This window comes from Pelophylax lessonae (genome assembly GCF_965119305.1).
Source record: "Pelophylax lessonae genome assembly, chromosome: 4".
In the NCBI taxonomy this organism is placed as follows: domain Eukaryota; kingdom Metazoa; phylum Chordata; class Amphibia; order Anura; family Ranidae; genus Pelophylax; species Pelophylax lessonae.
In genome coordinates, this window is record NC_138771.1 from 636,235,428 (window position 1) to 636,255,822 (window position 20,395).

A 20,395-nucleotide genomic window follows, 5' to 3' on the forward strand; every position below is an offset into this window, starting at 1 on the left:
CCTTTGTAACCCAAGTAGTTCTTCCACTGCTGAAACCCCTGCGTGGGAATCTTGGATGGAACTTTAATTTTGTTTAAATAAAAGTGGGCTGCTGTGCCCTTAAACACAGTTCAGACTTACATGGACTCACTTTAAAACCGCTGAACACCACTGAGGTAACTAATCTACATATCGCAACCAGTAGAATGATGTTCAAAAATGTTTATGTTCGGAACATTTTCACAGTTTTCTAATGGCTAGTGGGGTCACATCATGATTTTTGACCATAAGTGACGAGAAAATTCAAAGGTGCAGGATGGAAAATTTTTCTCGAACATAATTCTAGTGATGAATGGGGTTTTCATTTGGGAACAATTTTACAAATTGTAATAAAACCTGTTTTAAACTTTTGTATTCCATTCAAATGGCAGGTCTGGGTGAAATTTTAGGAAATTTGGAAATAAATTAATTCAATTCAATTAACTCAATGATGGCATAAAAGAAAGAATGTAGTGAGGAATTATGTTTCAGAATTTCTTTAGAAATGTTTGAATGAAAACTTGACTGGGGACTCCACCATGGAGAGGACAGACACAAACAACCCTTACCGATCTCTCTCGACACTTTCTCAAGCTTTTCCAGTGTCCGGCTTATGAGGACCACGTTGAAGCCCCTCTTGGCCAGCTATAGAAGGAAATAAAATAATATTATAGGAGTAAAACATCGGGAAGGAGGGGTGGATAGAGGAACACATCATTACCTCTTCTGCGTATGCTTTTCCGATGCCATCTGTAGCTCCTGTTACCACTGTAGACAACAAACAGCAATTTTTTTCTTTTACAGGTAGAAACAAACAAAGCAATTTTAATCAAATAAAAACTCAGAGACTTAACCACTTTGCCTCTGAAGCTATTTTTCCATTTTTTGCACACAAGTAAAAAATCTGCATTTTTGGCTATAAAATGACTTAAAAATTTTCAGAACATTCTATATTTTATGAAAGCAGAGGCCTTGTACGTTGTAGAATGCAAATACAGTAGTTTAAATTTTTTATGTCTCTTGATATTTGTGCAACTGTTTATCAAACGCATATTTTCAAAAAAAAAATATAATGAACATAATTTTAGTGTAAACACATACATTTCGAGTAAATGGATACCAAACATGTCAAGTCTTAACCACATAACGACCAGCCGCGGCAGATGTACTGCGGCAGCCTGGATCTCCCAGGCAAACCCACATACATGTACGGCGCTTGCCTGGGAGGAGCTAGGGGGTGAGCGCGCACTGCCAGCGGCGCGCTGCCGCCCTCGATCGTCAGCGGGGAAGCCAGTGTGTGTGACAGGCGGCTCCGATGGCAGCCGACCACTCGCGATCTCTCCCCGCTGACAGAGAAGGACGGACGGCTGATGTAAACACAGCCATCTGTCCTTCTTCCTGAGATGATCACAGAGACCATGTGATCCTGCTATATAGGATCGCATGTCTCTATGGTCATCTCACAAGCCCAACCCCCACACAGTTAGAACCACTCTCCTAGACTTACATTTAACCCCTTGATCACCCATAGTATTAACTCCGTCCCTGCCAATGGCATTATTACAGTAACAGTGCATATTTTTAGCACTGATTACTGTAGTAATGTCACTGGGGGGTCAGCCTATCAGTGCACAGACCATACGCCGCACACTGCATCAAATTGGTCTGCATGGCTGTCATCCCAGAAGGAAGCCTCTTCTAAAGATGGTGCACAAGAAAGCCCGCAAACAGTTTGCTGAAGACAAGCAAACTAAGGACATGGATTACTGGAACCTTGTCCTGTGGTCTGATGAGACCAAAATAAACGTATTTGGATCAGATGGTGTCAAGCGTGTGTGGCGGCAACCAGATGAGGACTACAAAGACAAGTGTGTCTTGCCCACAGTCAAGCATGGTGGTGGAAGTGTCATGGTCTGGGGCTGCATGAGTGCTGCCGGCACTGGGGAGCTACAGTTCATTGAAGGAACCATGAATGCTAACATGCACTGTGACACACTGAAGCAGAGCATGTTCCCCTCCCTTCGGAGACTGGGCCGCAGGGCAGTATTCCAACATGATAACGACCCCAAACACACCTTTCAAGATGACCCCTGCCTTGCGAAAGAAGCTGAGGGTAAAGGTGATGGACTGGCCAAGCATGTCTCCAGACCTAAACCCTACTGAGCATGTGTGGGGCATCCTCAAACGGAAAGTGGAGGAGCGCAAGGTCTCTAACATCCACCAGCTCTGTGATGTCATCATGGAGGAGTAGAAGAGGACTCCAGTGGCAACCTGTGAAGCTCTGGTGAACTCCATGTTTCAGAGGGTTAAGGCAATGCTGGAAAATAATGTTGGCCACACAAAATATTGACACTTTGGGCCCAATCTGGACATTTTAACTTAGGGGTGTACCCACTTTTGTTGTCAGCGGTTTAGACATTAATGGCTTTGTGTTGAGGTATTTTGAGGGGACAGCAAATTTACACTCTTATACAAGCTGTACACTCACTACTTTACATTGTAGCAAAGTGTCATTTCTTCAGTGTTGTCACAAGAAAATGTATAAAAAAAAAAATTATAAAAATGTGAGGGGTGTACTCACTTTTGTGAGATACTGTATTATATATATATATATATATATACACACACACACACACATAAACACACACTTAAAAAGGTTTTGTTATAAAATGTAAAAAAAAATAGCTTCCTCTGATTAGCTTAGTTAGAGGGGTGAGCCGATGACGTCAGGCTCTCAGGCTCGGCCAATTAGAGGAAGCTTTGTATTCATTCAAAAAACCACACCATATAATACCCGTTTTTGGTTACAATATAAAAAATAAGGTTGCATTGAGTAAATAGATACCAAACATTTCATGTCTTAAAATTGCGTGGTCCCACGATATTGCCACAAACGATGGTGCCCAAAAATCCCCATAGGTGACCCTTTTCAAAGCCTTTACAGCTAATCAGTTTAGAGTTAAAGTGGAGTTCCACCCTAATTTTATACTTACCTCCATCTTCTCGCTCCGGGTCACCTGAAAAAGAAATGGATAATCGCATTTTTTTTTTTACTTACCTCGTAGCGAAGAAAATATACTTACCTTACTTCCTTCTTCCTCCTTCCTCGGCCGCGGCCCGTCGTCACTTCCTGGCTCTGCAATGATTCCTGGGAGCTGAACGTCATCGCTCCCAGGAATCATTGCGCCTGCACCGGCCCCGATGTCAGTTCCGGGGCGCGCGCGTCATCCCCTTCTAAACAGCTTCTGGGCATGCCCAGAAGCTGTAGAGGGATGACGCGCGCGCACCGGAAGTGACGGCGGGGCCGGCGCAGGGCATCGAGGGACCGAAGAAGGCGGAAGAGGACGCAGAAGAGGATCTCGCTGGCTTCAAGCTGCCCACATCTGAGATAGCAGCGCTGGACAAGACGTTTTCAAGGTAAGTATTTGTCCTAACAGGTAAGTGCAACCCGGGACAGATCAGAGGCTAGCCATTGTGGAATGCACTAGCCCTGACTGTCCCAGGGGTATTTAAAAAAAAATAAAATTCCAGGGTGGAACTCCGCTTTAACTAGTAGATCCTGTGCTAGAATTATTGTTCTCACTCTGACATTCGCGGCAATATGTCTCGCTTATGGTGCAACTGCACGTGCACACCCTGGGCTTGCGTTTGCACAGAGTGACTGTTTGTAGACTTTTGATATTATCGTGGAGTGAATAAATTTTTTCAAACCTAGCACTTTTGAATTACTTTGATGTCATTTTTGTATACTTTTTTGGATAGCTTTTTTTGTACTTTATTGTCACATATTATGTTGTTCATTGATTTGTAGCACTGCCCTTTTATTTACTATATCGTAATTTAATGTTATTAAACATTTCCTTTCCTTTTCAATCTACATTGCTGTAATTTTCTGTAAAATTCAATGTGGCAACTAGAAGGCGTTCTGTACACCGCTGCTATAAAGAACGCATCCAGAAATGTAATCTTCTGCTTATGTGATTGGCTTACTTTTACCAATGGCTAAGCCCGAATGTAATTACATACTGAACCCACCATACAATTATTGACCTTTGGCTGTTAACCTGAACAAGGCAAACATCTTACATACAACATGTATTGTATTTTAGATTTAGATGCAGTGCCCTTTAAATACGATCAATATTACCTAATATGTACCGGTTTCTATTTGTATGCTGCTGATTATTACTTTCTCAGTTGTTTGTTCTCTTTTTATTGTACTGTACCTCTGTTTCTGGGATACTTTTCAATAAAATTAAATAAAAAAAAAATGACAGGGTTTCTCACCTTCCCCAATCCATTCAAAACTGCAAAAATAAAAAAATCTAAAAGTTCTACTTCTATTTCAATAATTTTTTAATAAAATCCAGGTAAAAATACAGATATAAAATACATATTTGTTACAGGAATCTGGCAAAAGTCTATAATATTGTCATGAATATTTATTGGAATAAAAATTGAAGAAAAAAATTGGGAGGGTAATGCCTAGTATACACTATGAGAAAATTGGACAAAAAATACCGCCTTCTGAGGGATCGTCCGGCAATGTGATCATTAGTACACAGCTTTCAAGAGCTGATCGCGACAGTTCATGCAAAATTATCTGAAGGGACAAGCACGAAAAACCTTTTTGTACGATACTAGAAGGTACGATTTTCATATAATCAGTACAGTATTCATCCGTAAAAAATCATAAGACCATGATCCCGCATGCTCGGAAATGAAAGAATACATTAAAATAAAATACAACACGTTACATCACTTCCCAGGTTGTATTCTGTCATACGAGAATTTTCTTTTTACTTTAGTAATCTATTGGCTTTCAATATGAGACTAGCATGTAAAAAATTTTATAAAATGGTTGATCATTCGACTGATATTCCTATTGTGTGTACAAGGCTTAACCAGTTGTCGACCACCCGTCGCAGTTTTTACTGTGGCAAGGTGGCTCGGCTTCGAGAACTTACCTAACTGTACGTCGGGCGCGCGTGCCCGCTATCCCCGCGATGTGCGGATTCGGTTCAGAACCCATCAGTCATAAGGTCCAGGCCAATGATTTTTGTGTTCTGGTGATCGGTTCTGACCAAATGTAGAACATCCTCTGCCCATATAATGTAAACCAGGCACAAGAAATCATAAAACACCAATTATCCTAAGAAAAAATATGGCATAACAGGAAAAGGAAATGATGCAATCTTCTCTCCTGGAGCCCTTTTCGGTTCCAGCGTGAGAGAAGAAAGCATCAGACAGTGAGTACACAAGCACTACACTGACACCAGTACACATAGGCACATTTGTCACCCCCTGGTCATCCCCCAGTTAACCCTTTAACTCCCTGTCACAGTGTCATTATATACAGCATACAGATAATTTACTGATCACTGTATTAGTGTCACTGGTGATGCGAGTTAGTTTCAGAGGCAGTTAGTGGTAGTTAGTGTTTGTCCCAGATAGGTTTAGGGTACCCGTCATATATCCCCTAATAAAGATTTAACCCCCTGATCCCCCCCAGTTAACCCCCTTATTGCCCTGTCACAGTGTCACTATTATAGTGTACAGATCTTTTTTCTGATCACTGTATTAGTGTCACAGGTGATCAGTTAGCATTAACGTTAATTAGCGTCAATACAGGATAGCGTCAGATTTCCCGCCACATATTTAGTAATACATTTTAACCCTTTGATTGCCAGTGACACACACACACTAAACACCTCCATTACTAGTATAGTGTCTGAACAGAGCAATATCTTTGATCTGATCAGAACTATGCTAGCGTTCCCAATAGTTTAGTATAGTGTTCCCAAAACGCAGTGTTAGCAGGATTAGCTCCGACACCTGCCAACACCTGCGTTTAGCCCCCCCCAAAGAAGTGCAGTATTAGCAGATTACTGTCACTTCCAATACACAGCACACTAAATTGCAGCATTAGCAGTGTCAGGCCTGATCTCTGCTAGCACTAGCAGTTACATTTTTTGGTAGCGTTTCAAACAGTCCTTGACAGCAAGGTGCTTTTTTACCTGTGAGTCACACAAGGTACCTATAAATGTATTGGCCAAAATGTCCAAACAGAGGTACACTAGTGAAGAGGCCTACAGGATACTGTGCATGACAGATGAGAGTGATGGGGAAGCCTCACTGTCAGAATCAGGCTCAGTATTCGAACCTGTAGAGAGCAGTGGCACCCTGACAGATAGCTCTGATGACGGAGTAGTGGTCCCTGCTAAGGTCAGGCATACCCAACCCCGCTCTTCTGTTGCTGAGGTACAACAATCGCAGGGTTCTCTTATGCAGCAGTGTCGGTACTAGTGCCGCTCAACCTTCTGGTAAGCACGAGCGGCTTAGTACACCCTGGTCATAGTCAACCCAGCACTACAGTAACACTTGGTGACGTTGCAAGTCCCATAAGTGCTGTTCAAGCTGGTATGCTGACTAGCACAAGTAGTGTCCCACAGCCACCAATAATTCCAAGACAGGCATGTAGAGCCCATAGTGTCCTTGCTGATGAGCTTGCAAACCGTGATTGGTAGCCCACCACTTCTGCAGCGCCCTTACTTACCCCATTCACTGGTCATCCAGGAATTCACGTGGAAACAGCCAATTTTACTCCCCTTGACTTTTGCGAGCTGTTTTTCACTGAAGATTTGTACAGATATATTGTGGACCAAAGCATATTATATACCGATCAATTCATCGCCGCAAATCCAAATTTGACCCTTGCCAAAGAACTTGCATGGAAATTTATCACTGTTTCTGAATTTAAACCTTTCTGGGCCTATCCCTCCTCATGGGCATTATTAAAAAAGAGTGAGTTGTGGTCATATTGGTCCACTGACCCAATTCCCCATATGCCCGTGTTCTCTGCTGCCATGGCCAGGACTAGATAAGAGCAAATCTTGCGGTTCATGCCCTTTAGTTACAATGCACTCTGTCGTCCTCAGGGTGACCCTGAATATGACCCGCTCCACAAAATTCGGCCCCTCGTAAATCACTTCAACCAAAAGTTTGCAGCCCTGTATATGCTCCAACAAGTTGTCTGCATTGATGAGTTCCTGATTACATTTTCTGGCCGCCTTGCTTCAAACAGTTTCTCCTCAGCAAACGTGCCAGATATGGGATCAAGATGTATAACCTCTGTGACAAGGCAACAGGCTATACATGTAGTTTCCGGATTTACGAGGGAAAAGGTAGCAATGTGGAGCCCCCCAACTGCCCAGACTACATGGGCAGCAGTGGCAAGATTGTTTGGGAATTGGTGTCACCCTTATTCAGAAAGGGGTACCATTTATATGTAGACAATTATTACACAAGCGTGACACTTTTTTAGTCACCTTTTTGATTCTGGAATTGGCGCATGTGGCACCGTGCGACCTAATCACCGGGGTTTCCCCCAACGGCTTGTAGATTCCCGACTTACAAGGGAGGAGGGGAGAGCCTGCTTGAAGTGTAATAAATTGCTTGCAGTGAAGTGGAGGGACACACGGAATGTTTTCATTCTGTCCTCTATTCACGCAGATACCACAGTCCAAATTGCAATGGCCACTGGTGTTGTTGAGAAGCCCCTCTGTGTCCACGAATACAACCTTAACATTGTTAACATCAACAACCAGATGATGGCGCCATACTTAATTTCCTGTAAGGTCAGCCGGTACAAGAAAGTGTCTGTATACTTATTCCAATTGGCTCTGCTGAACGCTTAGGCTCCATGTACACGGGACGTTGTTAAAAGTCCCTTTGAATGCTGGAATTTTTAGGACGTTTGAAACGTCCGTTCAGTCGCGTTTGTACCCGCGTTTAGCGGGCGTTTAGCAGTGTTTGCGGGCGTTTGCGTTTAGAAGCGTTCCTAGAGGTCAAAAAAATTATTCCCCTTTAAAATGGAAAAACGCGAACGCTAAACGCGGGTCATCGCGTTCAGACGCGTTCGGACGCGTTTAGATGCGTTCGGACGCGTTTGTGCGTTTGAAACGCCGGGAAACACACGTTCGAACGCAAATAATTGCATTCTAAAAACAGTCCCTGAACGCAACTGCCTGCAAATGACTGTAAACGACCTGGTGTACATGGACAGATAAGATAAAATGTAGATGGGTTCAGGGGCTTCTGAAAAAAACGCCCAACTGCTCCTAAACGGCCATTTCCAGCGTCCCGTGTACATGGAGCCTTACTGTATGTGCTATAAAAAGCATCAGGAAGAAGTGGATCCTTCCTAAAATTCCAGGAATAGATCATCACAGCCTTCTGTTTCCAGGAGGTGCTGTGGCCCAAATTCACAATCCGGATGCAGTGAGCCGGCTGCATGAGAGGTATTTTCCAGATGTCCTCTCTAGTACCCCTACCCATAGAGCACCCCAAAGAAGATGCAGAAAACCCGGATATAGGCGTGGTACCTGCTTTTTTTGTCCCTCCTGTCCTGGCCTACCCGGTCTCTGCATCAGGAACGGTTTCCGTTGCTACCACACTAGTGGAGTATTAGTATAGGGTACAGCACAGCACAGTCTGGGGCACACTTTCACACAGGGTCTCAAAAGATGTTAGATGGCTTACACATTTTGAGAGACCCTAGCCTGGAACATGTAAAGTTTTTTTACAGTTACAAAAAAAAGTGTATAAAAAGAGTTACAAAAAAAATAAATAAATAAAAAATGTAAAAATAAAAAAAGCCAAAAATAGTTGTCGTTTTATTGAGTTCATTTTCTGTTCTTACTGTTTTACTGTACTTTATAATATACTGCTATACTGCAATGTTTTTTTTTGTTACTGTTTTGTATTGTAAACCATAGTTTGCTTTGCAGATACCACCATTCTACTGTACTGTATGCTATTAAAATGTAATGTTTGTATTGTTGCTGTGTTTTTCATTGTTAACCATAGTATTTTTTATGCAGATACTGGCATTCTACTGTTTTATTGCCCTGTATACTATTATATTGTAATGTTTTATTGTTACTGTGTTTTAGTGTTAACCATTGTTTTCTTTGTAGGTACACCCATCAGCTGCAGCACTAATTTGTTTATCCTGACAGCAACAGCGACGAACTGCGACCAAAAGCATTGGTCTGGTGTCATATGTAAATAGCAATTGCAGCATGCATGTGAGGTATAGCCACGAACGTCAGATCGAGGGCAGTAATTCTTGCAGTAGAACTCCTCTGTAAATCTAAAGTGGTAACCTGTAAAGGCTTTTAAAGGCTTTTAAAAACATACGTCATTTGTTGCCGCTGCAACAGTGTGCACAATTTTAAAGCACATCATGTTTGGTATCTATGTACTCGGCGTAAGATCACTTTTTATAGTTTACCAAACAATTGGGCAATATATAGTGTATTTGTCCATTAAATTAAAAAAAAAGTGTTTTTTTTTTCGCAAAAAAATTGAATTTGGAAAATCTCTGCACAAATACCGTGTGACAAAAAAATTGTAACACCCGCCATTTTGTTCAGTAGGGCCTCTGCTTTGAAAAAATATATATAATGTTTGGGGGTTCAAAGTAGTTTTCTAGTAAAAAAAATTTTTTTAATTTAATTAAATGTTTTTATATAAACAAAAAGGGTCAGAAAAGACTTGGTCTTCACAGTTTAAACACCCCAAATGACCCCTTTTTGGACAGAAGACATCCCAAAGTTGTGGAAAAATGTTTTTTTTTTTTTTTACACAAAGTTGTCACTAAATGATATATTGCTCACACCTGCCATGGATATATGTGGGTTGACACCCCAAAATACATTCTGCTGCTTCTCCGGAGTATGAGGATACTACATTTGTGAGACTTTTTGGGAGCCTAGATCTGTACGGAACCTATGGTGCCCACGAGTCCTGGATTGGCCGGGACTGTCCTGCAATTTACATCTCTGTCCCAGGTCCCGGGCACCTTTTATCTGGGACAATAGTGTCCCAGAATGAAATAGAGGACACACAGCCATCTGGCTAACTACATTGACTGAAGTTCAGAACTGGTTGCCAGGGCCATCCCCATCTGTCATCTAGCAACCAGTGACATCACACACACAGACTCTCAGAGTGAGGCGGGGTCAGGAGCGAGGCCATGTCTAGAGCATGAGGAAATGGATAGCGTGCCTCCCTCTGAAGCCACTGCCATGGCAATCTCTTCAGACAGAGGTAAGAGGCTGGCAACCTCTCCTTTTAGTTGACCCTGCAAAGAGCCACAAGCCAAAAAGCAGCTTTGGGCTACAATTACTAATAAGGCTGCCAGCCCAGAAAATACTCTTTCCCTGGCGCCCATCCCGATCGCTGATAACCTGGTTTCTGAAACTATGCCTGAAATCCATGCCGCTTGCTTTCCAAAAAGACCTGCATAGAGAATTACAAATCTCATTACCCAGATCTATGATAGGGTGGACTGTCTAGAAGAGAGGGTGGACACATTAGAGGAGAACATGGGAGATGCCAAATCACATAACGAGCTTCTGGATGCGCATGACCATCAAGCAGAGGAAATTCAGCATATTAAAGTAAAGTTAACAGACCTAGAGGATCACTTTAGACGCAATAACTTCAAGTTTAGGGTGATACCTGAATCAGTGAAAACCACTGATCTCATTCTCAACACCTTTTACAACAGCTTTTTACCACCCTGCTTCCATGTCTAACTCCCTGTGATGTCATCAAAGATCGGGCCCATAAGAACTCTAAACCTGCTCATTTTTCTGCAGATCTTCCCAGAGGTGTCCTAGCCCACATCCACTTTTTTCACATTAAGGATAAGATCCTCTCCTCCGCAAAATCTACAAGCCCTCTCTCTACCTGCGCCTTACTCCAACATCCAGTTCTTTGCAGATTTATCTCCTGCAACGAGGGAAATGCCCAGAGCATTTGCCTTGATTACCTCAGTTCTTCAAGAGTGTAAAATCGTCTATAGGTGGGGCTTTCCAGCTAAATTACTATCCACTTACCAATATCAGACCATACCCATCCTCACTCCTAAGGATGGATATAAGCGGCTAACAAATTGGGGCCTACTCCCTGTTGTGTCCCATACTATGGGTAAGAGGTGACCCCCAGACAGCAACATCCATTTCCTGCAATTTGGCACCTCTTGTGGACACTAGATTAACCTTCACCCCAACATGGTGTCCCACGTCAACTATGATCCAGGCTGGGCAATGTGTTTACTTTACCTTTCACCCTCCTAGGAAACGGTGTGCTACGCACACTCCACTGTTTTGCATTGCTGTTTTTTTTTTTTTTTAATCCATTGTTAATTTGTTTCTGCATATCTCTTAGAGTTCTTATCTCCTATTGTATTTTGCTCTTTCTACACACATAATTGCTTTGTAATCTGGTGGTTATCAGTATCATGGGCAGGTAGAATAGCTCAAGCAAAAATGTACCTCTTACCTCATATTTTGTATGTATTTCGTACTATTCCCCTACCATTTGTACAGACTTAATTATGCAAACTTCAAGCGCTTATAAACACTTTCATCTAGGATAAAGAAGTCCATCCTCACCTCTCCAGTTTGTCAAAGTGGGGTGGGGGCTCCCAACATTCTAGTCTACTACCGTGCAGTACTACTAGATCAAATCAAAACCTGGTGGTCCAACACTCACTAAACTAACCGGAAACGAATCGAGTCTACAGTGTTAGCAGTTGACCCGAAATTGCTCCTCAGAGCCTCGCTGTTTCGTTTTAAACCTCCTCATTTTTCTTTAGACACCATAACAGCATCTCTTCATGTATGGTCAGCCATTCTGCAACTCACTGCCGGTATCCATACTCTCCAGACTACCTCTCAGATCCTTAGAACTTCTCCTACCAGATTTGCCTCTCTCTACATGGATAGCTGCGGGCATCTCAAATGTAGGACTTCTGTTCTCCTCCACTGGATTACACCCCTTTTCCTCTGTACAGCACACCTTTGGATATCTCCTAAAACCTTCTATATGTACCTTCGTATCTGCTCTCTATTTTCTAAAACAAAATGGTCTAAGGAAGACTCAGCTCTTTCTTGAAGTTCTACGACACACCCAGACCTGCTGTCAGAGGGATCTCCTTGGTGTATAAACTAATTACATCTTCTTCTCAAAACCTATCCTCATTATCAACCCATCACTGGTCTACTTTTAGGACAGATCCTCCTTAGGTCAAACAGTGGCACCTGGCTCTATCATTGCCACTGCAGTTTTCTCATTGTATCACACACTGGTAAGCTCTACTAAAGTTGTTCCACAAATGGTACTATACCCCATCTAGACTTGCTACCATTTACCCTACCATGTTGCTGAAATACTGGCGAGATTGTGGATGAACTGGAGCTTTATATCACATCTGGTGGGACTGCCCTGTTATCAAGAACTATTGGTTTGAAGTATCCAACCTTCATACATCTTTGTGTTCAGTCCCCTATTCCATGACCCCACTCGACCTCCTGTTAGGCTTGTCCATTTCCTCATAGTCCAAACAAGTCAAAATATTAGTCACCCATATCTTAATTGCTGTCCGCTTAGTGATGGCAAGGCCGTGGAAATCCTCACATTCACCCTTTTTATCGGATGTCACCCGAATACTAAATGCCCACTTTCAGCTTGAATTTGTCTTCCCCAAGTTTTTATAAGACAAATTGGATTGTTGACCACAGAAGTGGGGCCAACTTCCTACTAGCTTGCCCCAGAATCTTTTCTCTCTCTTGCATACCTTTTAAGAACACCTACAAGATTACTATGTTCACATACTGTTACTAAACCAGCCTACCTTCCTAGAGTTATTGTATGAGGATATATTTCTGTGTATATTGTAACAGGAAGTCAGCTAAATCTGGGAATGTAGTCACAGGAAGGAGATACATTTCCACCTGATTTAGAAAGTCCATTAATTAATTTAGGGTGTTGGCTACAGAGCTAGCCAGCAGGAAGTTGAAAGGCCTTCACCTGTTCAGAATGAGGGAGTTAAGGCTCTATAATTTGTTCAGAGAAATTCCTATTGTTTGCTGCCTCCAGAAGCTGTGTCCTGAAGCCATGTGGGCTGGGAGCAGGAGGACAGTCAGCGTGTGCCTCCCGACAGGATGTGTGGGCCTGGGAGAAGACCCCCCGGAGTGATGTGTGCCCGGGACGGTAACCAAGGGTGAATACGTCTCAAAGGTGAGAAGACGAACTGTTGATGTGAAAGAAACAAAGGACTGTGTTGCCCTGTGAAGCTATTATAAAAGGACTATTGAGTGTCCGCTGTAGGACAAGGAAGTCTGCCCGACGGTAGGTTGGAGACAGACACTTAGGCAGGTTCCAGTTGTGAGAAGGTAGCCGCCCACAGAGGCAAGGATTTATTTTCTGTTTTATTTTATTTTGGATGTTTTGCTGCATACAGCCTGGTGAAGAAAACACCATTTAATAAACCACACTGTTTGTTTGCAAGCACTTGTCGGCTACCTCTCTGGGAAAACGCACCCCCCAAGGGGTCATCCACACCCGCCACCGAGCTAATCCCTTACATATGGTGGAGGATGCAGGCAGAAGCGAAGATCCCTGCAAGGAAGTGCAAATGTTTGATGAACTTTGTCTGGTGCATGAGATTGCACAATCTATGTGTGCAGGAGAGAAGATCCTGACAGAAAAAAAAAAAAAAAAAGTGTTTTAAAGAGACAGGGGTCTCAAAATTTTTTGATGAACTTTGTTGTGTCTGGTGCAAGTGACTGCACAAACTGTGTGCGCAGGAAAAGAGATCCTGCAAGAGAGAGAAAAACTACATGTGTTGAAGAGACAGTGGTCTGAAAATTGTTTGCTGGACTGTGAAAAATTTGTTTGTGGAGTTATTGAAGATGGGGCGGTCCAAACGCCTGAAAAATGCAAAGATAGATGAAATGAGAGACCGGATTCTATGGATGGAGGGGATGTTGCCGTCTGAACCAGCCCCATCCATGCCTAAAGAGAGTCTACTAAAGAGGAAGGTTGTTGTCCCTAGCAACACTGATGAAACTGCTATGGAGACGCAGTGTGCTCAGATGAAAAGTAAACTCAAAATGGAGGAGATGTTGAAACATCTGATTATATCAAATGCAGCTCAACAGCAGGCAAATGCGGATTTTCAGCAGAGCTTTGCAGCTCAACAAAAGGCTCATCAAGAGAGCATGGCAGGCTGGAAACAGAGACGCCAGCAGCCAATGGAGGCCATCGGTTTGGAGGAAACCGAGTATGTGTGCAGGGCTGAGTTGGATGCCTTGCAACGGAAAATGGAAGAAAAGGAACAAGCCTTGGAATTGCTTAAAATGGAGCATAGAAACTTGCAGGAAACAAATGAACTACTCAAGTCTCATGTGTCACAGTGGGAAGAATCCACTGCTCTTCTTTTGGTCGAGTTGCAAAAACGCAGAGAGACTATAATGGAGAAAGATACCATCCTCATGGAAAAGGAAAGTGAAATTCAGACTTTGCAGAAGCAAAGTATGGCTGATATGTTGGAGTTGCGTAATCAGCTGGAAAAAAGTCTTCAGTCTTTGGGAGCTACAAAAATAGACCTGCAGGAGTCGCAGGAACAGAATGTTGCTCTGGAAGCGACATTGTCTCTCAGCGACAAAGAGAAAAGTGAAAGAGAGGCTAAATTACTGAGTACTGTGTATGAGCTCACTACTTTAAGCAATGTGGTAGATGAATGGCGTGCGGACTGTGAAAGTTGGAAAGGGGAAGCCCAACGTGTCCAGCAGCAGTTAAAGGAGAAAGAAGCCTGTGTGGCAGAATTACATTCTTATTCCCAGATGCTAGCCAATGAGGTGAAGGCTCTTATGCAGGGAAAAGAAGATTGTGAACATAAGAGGGAAAAAGTAGAGGCACAGCTTCTGGAATCGCAAGTCAAGGTGTCAGAAGGTGACCGATTGTGTGCTAAGCTGTCAGAGAAGGCAAACCGACTGCAGGTTGAGTTGGACAATGTTACAAATCAGCTTTCTCAAGCAGACAGCAAATCTAGAGAAATTGCGGAAGATTTTTCTATCTTGGAATCGCAGCTGCAAGACACGCAGGAACTCTTACAGGAAGAGAGGTGTCAAAGGCTGAGTTTTAGCACAAAGCTCAAACAAATGGAAGATGAGAAAAATGGCTTCCTGGAACAATTAAAAGAGGAGGCGGAAGCAAAGAAAAACCTATCAGAGCAAGTCGCAACATTGCAAGCTCAGATAGCGGTTATGAAAAAACGCATGGAAGAAAGCGTTGGTTCATTACAGTGTGTTGAAGATGTGAAAAAGAAGTTTGATCAGATGCTTGGTGAAGAGAAGAATGTGTCTGCAAAATATGCAGAAGAACGCGCACGTGCAGAAACGGAGGTGCGTGATAACGAGAGCAAAGCCCTGTTCTTGGCTCGCTCTTTGGAGGAAGCTCTAGAGTGTAAGGCTGAACTAGAAAGTGTTAAACAGCTGCGTACAGAAATGGAAGAATTGGTCAGCTCCAAGGATGATGTTGTGAAAAGCGTTCAGGAGCTAGAAAAGTCTAAGCGAGCCTTAGAACAGCAACTAGAAGAGATGAAGATTCCGTTGCAGGAACTGGAAGAGGAATTCCAGGCAACAGAGGATCTGTCCCAAAGAGGGGATAGTGTGCCTGATGCAGTTTTTAAAAGGATCAGTGTTTTGGGGTCTGTCCTGAGTGAGCCTCAGAAATGTGACGACATGTGGCTTGAATCACCCCTTTGGAATAAACCGTTCCTTCAAAAACTTCAAGCATTGGAAAATGTATCATTAGAGCTTCAGCAAACAAAGGAGCTGAGTAAGAAATGTGGTGATTTCTCAGTTCAGGCTGAAAACCTAGTGGAGAAAACTAAGGCTGTTGGTGAAAACGTGAAGCAAATGAATAAGTGCCTTTCAGGGAGTGTTTCCAAAATGGAACTGGTGAAAGACGGGTGGCAGAAGTTTGATCGTGATCTTGAGATGCATTCCATGTGGAATTCAGATAGAGAAAAAGAACTAGGTGACCTTGAGCGGTCAAATAGTTCAGCAGAAAGTGCATTGAAGAAACCTGTAAAAGAATGTGTTGCAGTTCCATGCTTCTTCACTGATGCAGAGAGGAGGTCTATAATGGATACCACCCAGATCGCTGGGTTCAACTGTGTTGTTGCCTTTGACCCCTATGTTGGTGGAAGGAAAGTTGATGATGTTCTGGTTGGCTACTTCTGTGAAGAGTTTGGCAAGAAATATAAACTGAATATCAAATCAAATAGTAGGCCTTTACTGCGACTCGCTCAGGAGGGCGAAAAGTTTAAGAAGTTGATGAGTGCAAATGCTTCAGATCTGCCTATGAATATGAAATGTTTGGTGAATGATATTGATATCTCTGGGAAAAGGAACAGGGGTCACTTTGAAGAAATGTGTGACAGCCTGTTGTCTCAATTGGAAAATCCTCTGCACAGCATCTTAGAGCAAGCAAAGCTCAAGAAGGAAGATCATTCCCTTTTACAACAAAAAGTCAATGATTGTGTACAGCTGTATGGAGAGGCAACTCAAGTCACAGAGGGATGTCAAGAGTCCCTACTTGGAACAAAGCTTAGTGAAGCAAAGGTTCTCAAAGTTTTGTGGAAAACATTTATGGATTGCAGAGAGAGGCGTCTTAAGAATGTTGAAGACATTAAGACTAGCCCAATTGAGTTGCCTATGGATCACGGTCCTCCGTGGTGGATTGGACAGACGGTTATGAGGGACAAGCTGTCTGACATTTATGAGAAAGCTGTCAATGAAGATGACAGAAACGAGAAGGAGCGAAATGATGCCAAAAATGCAGTTGAAGAATGTGTATATGAGATGAGAGACAAACTGTGTGGCATTTATGAGAAATCCGTCAATGAAGATGACAAAACAGTTTCATCCGGAAGCTTGAGGATAATAGGAGGCTTATCAGTGAGTCAGCAGTGCTTGACACATGCGTGCCTGGAAATATGTGTCCCAACCCTAGGGTTGAAACAAGAGGGGGGGGTATGTAACAGGAAGTCAGCTAAATCTGGGAATGTAGTCACAGGAAGGAGATACATTTCCACCTGATTTAGAAAGTCCATTAATTAATTTAGGGTGTTGGCTACAGAGCTAGCCAGCAGGAAGTTGAAAGGCCTTCACCTGTTCAGAATGAGGGAGTTAAGGCTCTATAATTTGTTCAGAGAAATTCCTATTGTTTGCTGCCTCCAGAAGCTGTGTCCTGAAGCCATGTGGGCTGGGAGCAGGAGGACAGTCAGCGTGTGCCTCCCGACAGGATGTGTGGGCCTGGGAGAAGACCCCCCGGAGTGATGTGTGCCCGGGACGGTAACCAAGGGTGAATACGTCTCAAAGGTGAGAAGACGAACTGTTGATGTGAAAGAAACAAAGGACTGTGTTGCCCTGTGAAGCTATTATAAAAGGACTATTGAGTGTCCGCTGTAGGACAAGGAAGTCTGCCCGACGGTAGGTTGGAGACAGACACTTAGGCAGGTTCCAGTTGTGAGAAGGTAGCCGCCCACAGAGGCAAGGATTTATTTTCTGTTTTATTTTATTTTGGATGTTTTGCTGCATACAGCCTGGTGAAGAAAACACCATTTAATAAACCACACTGTTTGTTTGCAAGCACTTGTCGGCTACCTCTCTGGGAAAACGCACCCCCCAAGGGGTCATCCACACCCGCCACCGAGCTAATCCCTTACAATATCCATGCTATTAGTTTTATGCAACCGACAACACTTGTTTACTTTCCACTCTCTGATTGCTCAGTTACGGTTGTTATGTGATGTATATTGCTATTTCTCATATATAATGTACAACTACCTCTTACCTTTTTTCTCCAATAAAGAAAAATAGTTAAAAAAAAAAATCAAAGTGTAAAAGTGTACATCCGCGGTCCGCACTGTAGGCGGCCACGGATCTACAGGGTTCCAGCAAGCTTATTATATCGTCTTAACTGTTTAAGTAATTCTTTTCACTATGAATAGTCTTTTTTCTTGAGGACACGGGGAATGAACCTTGATCTTCCAGCAACATTTTTTCCTTCCCTTATTGGAGATGCGGAGTGCAAAGTCTAATTATTCATGCCTGCTTATATCTACTTAGTGGTAAGTAGACATCTGAAGGGGGGAACCCCATGAAAAGCACAGATTAAGCACTCAAGCACTTTATAAATATTGGAGAAGGACATATCACTCCGGAAGGATTTATTAATGGACTTTTATTTTAAGCACAATATATTCATTTAATTCTATTTATTTGATTATTAGAAATATATGTTTGTATAATTTTATGATAATTATGAGTATATGATCGTCATTTTTTTACACTTTTATTTATTCATATTGATATTTTTAAGCAGCGCTGCATTCACATATCCACATTTTAAAGAGCACTTGCACTTTTTTTGCAGCTAGCAGCTTTTCTAAAAACACTCAATTTATTTATAGCACTGAGTGAGCACTCTTTCACTCAAATCCATAAGCGCAGGGTCCCTCAGTTCACATAAACATGTAGTGCTTGTGCGAATGCCAAGGATCCCATACCTTATGAAAATGGTAAAAGTTCAGGTAAAATTGTTGGCACTTACATAACAGACACTTACCTGCCCATCCCCCGTACTTCTTGAGGTCCTTTCTCCACCATCGAGAAAGTATGTGGACTCGGAACCCCTTCAGCAGCTTGCAGGACTGGCTGAGAACCAGGTGGGACAGAGTCAGGAAGCCCAGCAGGGCCAGTCCCTGGTAGAGCACAGAGTCCGACATTTCAGCTGTCCTGTCAGTGATGATTTGGTTCCCCCTCCCAGGTGATAATATCTGCTTACTCTCAGGTCCCATGCACTGTGTCACATCCAGACTGTCCTCTTGTACGGTAGCAGATGATAGATTTTCAAAAATTTCAGTTACGAGTGGGTAAAAAAAATACAGAAGCAAAATAAAAGTCAAATTCAGCAGGATAAGGGTGAAAAAAAGTTCATCATTCCTATTGGGTGATTAAGTGCCCACCAAAGTGTTACAATATCACACCAGATTTTTATGCCCACCTTTGGGTCTCTGGGTTTGCATTCCAGATCTGAGGGTTGCTGGTTGAGCTCCCTGTATTTAAGTGATTTTCTAAAGGAAAGTAAAATAATTTGCTTCTCCATATAGTTACAAAGTTAGTCAGGTTGAAAAAAGTCCATCTAGTGCAACCAATAGGAAAAAAATACAAAATCTCCATATACACTATCCTATACCCACAGATGATCCAGAGAAAGGCAAAAAAAGTCCCTAAAGCAACGTCCAGTTTGCTCCAGTGGGGAAAAACACATTCCTTCCTGATCCTCCAGAAGGCAATTTGGATATACAATGTGATATCATATGGAAGCATATAAAATAAAATGTCAAAAACAGCTAAAAGGATACGATAAAAATAGCACTACAGCAACAATACACCTCTCTAATCGTGCACAGCATATGATAGAGATATATACATTTTCTAAAGGAATATAGAACAAAATAGAACTGCATACTCGCAAGAACTGTGTATATATAAATAAATCCAAAGCGCCACAAAACAGTGTGCATTTGTCTTCATTGCAAATATTGTTTCTCCATCACGTGAGAGATTGAACTTATTCCAAAGTGTGTGCAAACAGAGAACTTGTCAAAATAGCATGGCCTTGATCTTTCATCACATGAAGGGCTTACTTTGAAATCTAGGACATAATGCATTTGAGAATTCTGTGTACATGCTTAGCTTGGAAGTTAATATACTGTATATACAGTATCTCACAAAAGTGAGTACACCCCTCGCGATTTTGTAAATATTTTATTATATCTTTTCATGTGACAACACTGAAGAAATGACATTTTGCTACAATGTAAAGTAGTGAGTGTACAGCTTGTATAACAGTGCAAATTTGCTGTCCCCTCACAATAACTCAACACACAGCCATTAATGTCTAAACTGCTGGCAACAAAAGTGAGTACACCCCTAAGTGGAAATGTCCAAATTGGACCCAAAGTATCAATATTTTGTATGGCCACCATTATTTTCCAACACTGCCCTAACTCTCTTGGGCATGGAGTACACCAGAGCTGCACAGGTTGCCACTGGGGTCCTCTTCCACTCGTCCATGATGACATCATGGAGCTGGTGGATGTTAGAGACCTTGCGCTCCTTGTCAGACTCCAGAATCTTAATTCAAACCATTTTCCTCACTCTTCTGGACCAGATCCTCCAGGGTCACCGGGGTCGCGACACTCACCCGCCCCAATACCATTCGAGGCTTCAGGCTGACCAACTGCACAGCGATGTTCCGAATGCTGACAGGAACTTTCCCTCCAGTCCTCCACAGTATCTTAGTGGGCACTATCTCTGGAACCAGTTCTAGCCCTGTATCTTCTCCCAGTGGGTTTCCTTCCAACATTACAAAAGGACCCGGCTGGTTCCAAGACAGCTTGATTGTAGCTTTCATACATGTCCTCTCTCCAGGTTGCAACACCCAC

At 42.6% G+C, this 20,395-nt stretch overlaps 1 protein-coding gene across 1 annotated transcript in view; it reads right to left on the bottom strand.

The window, feature by feature from the left end:
- Positions 1–18,720, bottom strand: part of LOC309552383 (very-long-chain 3-oxoacyl-CoA reductase-B-like) — a 64,279-nt gene extending 45,559 nt beyond the window's left edge. Inside the window, exons 1-3 of the mRNA XM_082253327.1 lie at positions 18,511–18,720; positions 740–786; positions 588–663 (exon numbers count right to left, since the gene is read on the bottom strand). Of these exons, the coding sequence (XP_082109453.1) occupies positions 588–663; positions 740–786; positions 18,511–18,670 (283 nt within the window). The 5' untranslated portion in view covers positions 18,671–18,720. The remainder of the gene's footprint in view (positions 1–587; positions 664–739; positions 787–18,510) is intronic.
- Between the last annotated feature and the right edge of the window lie 1,675 nt (positions 18,721–20,395).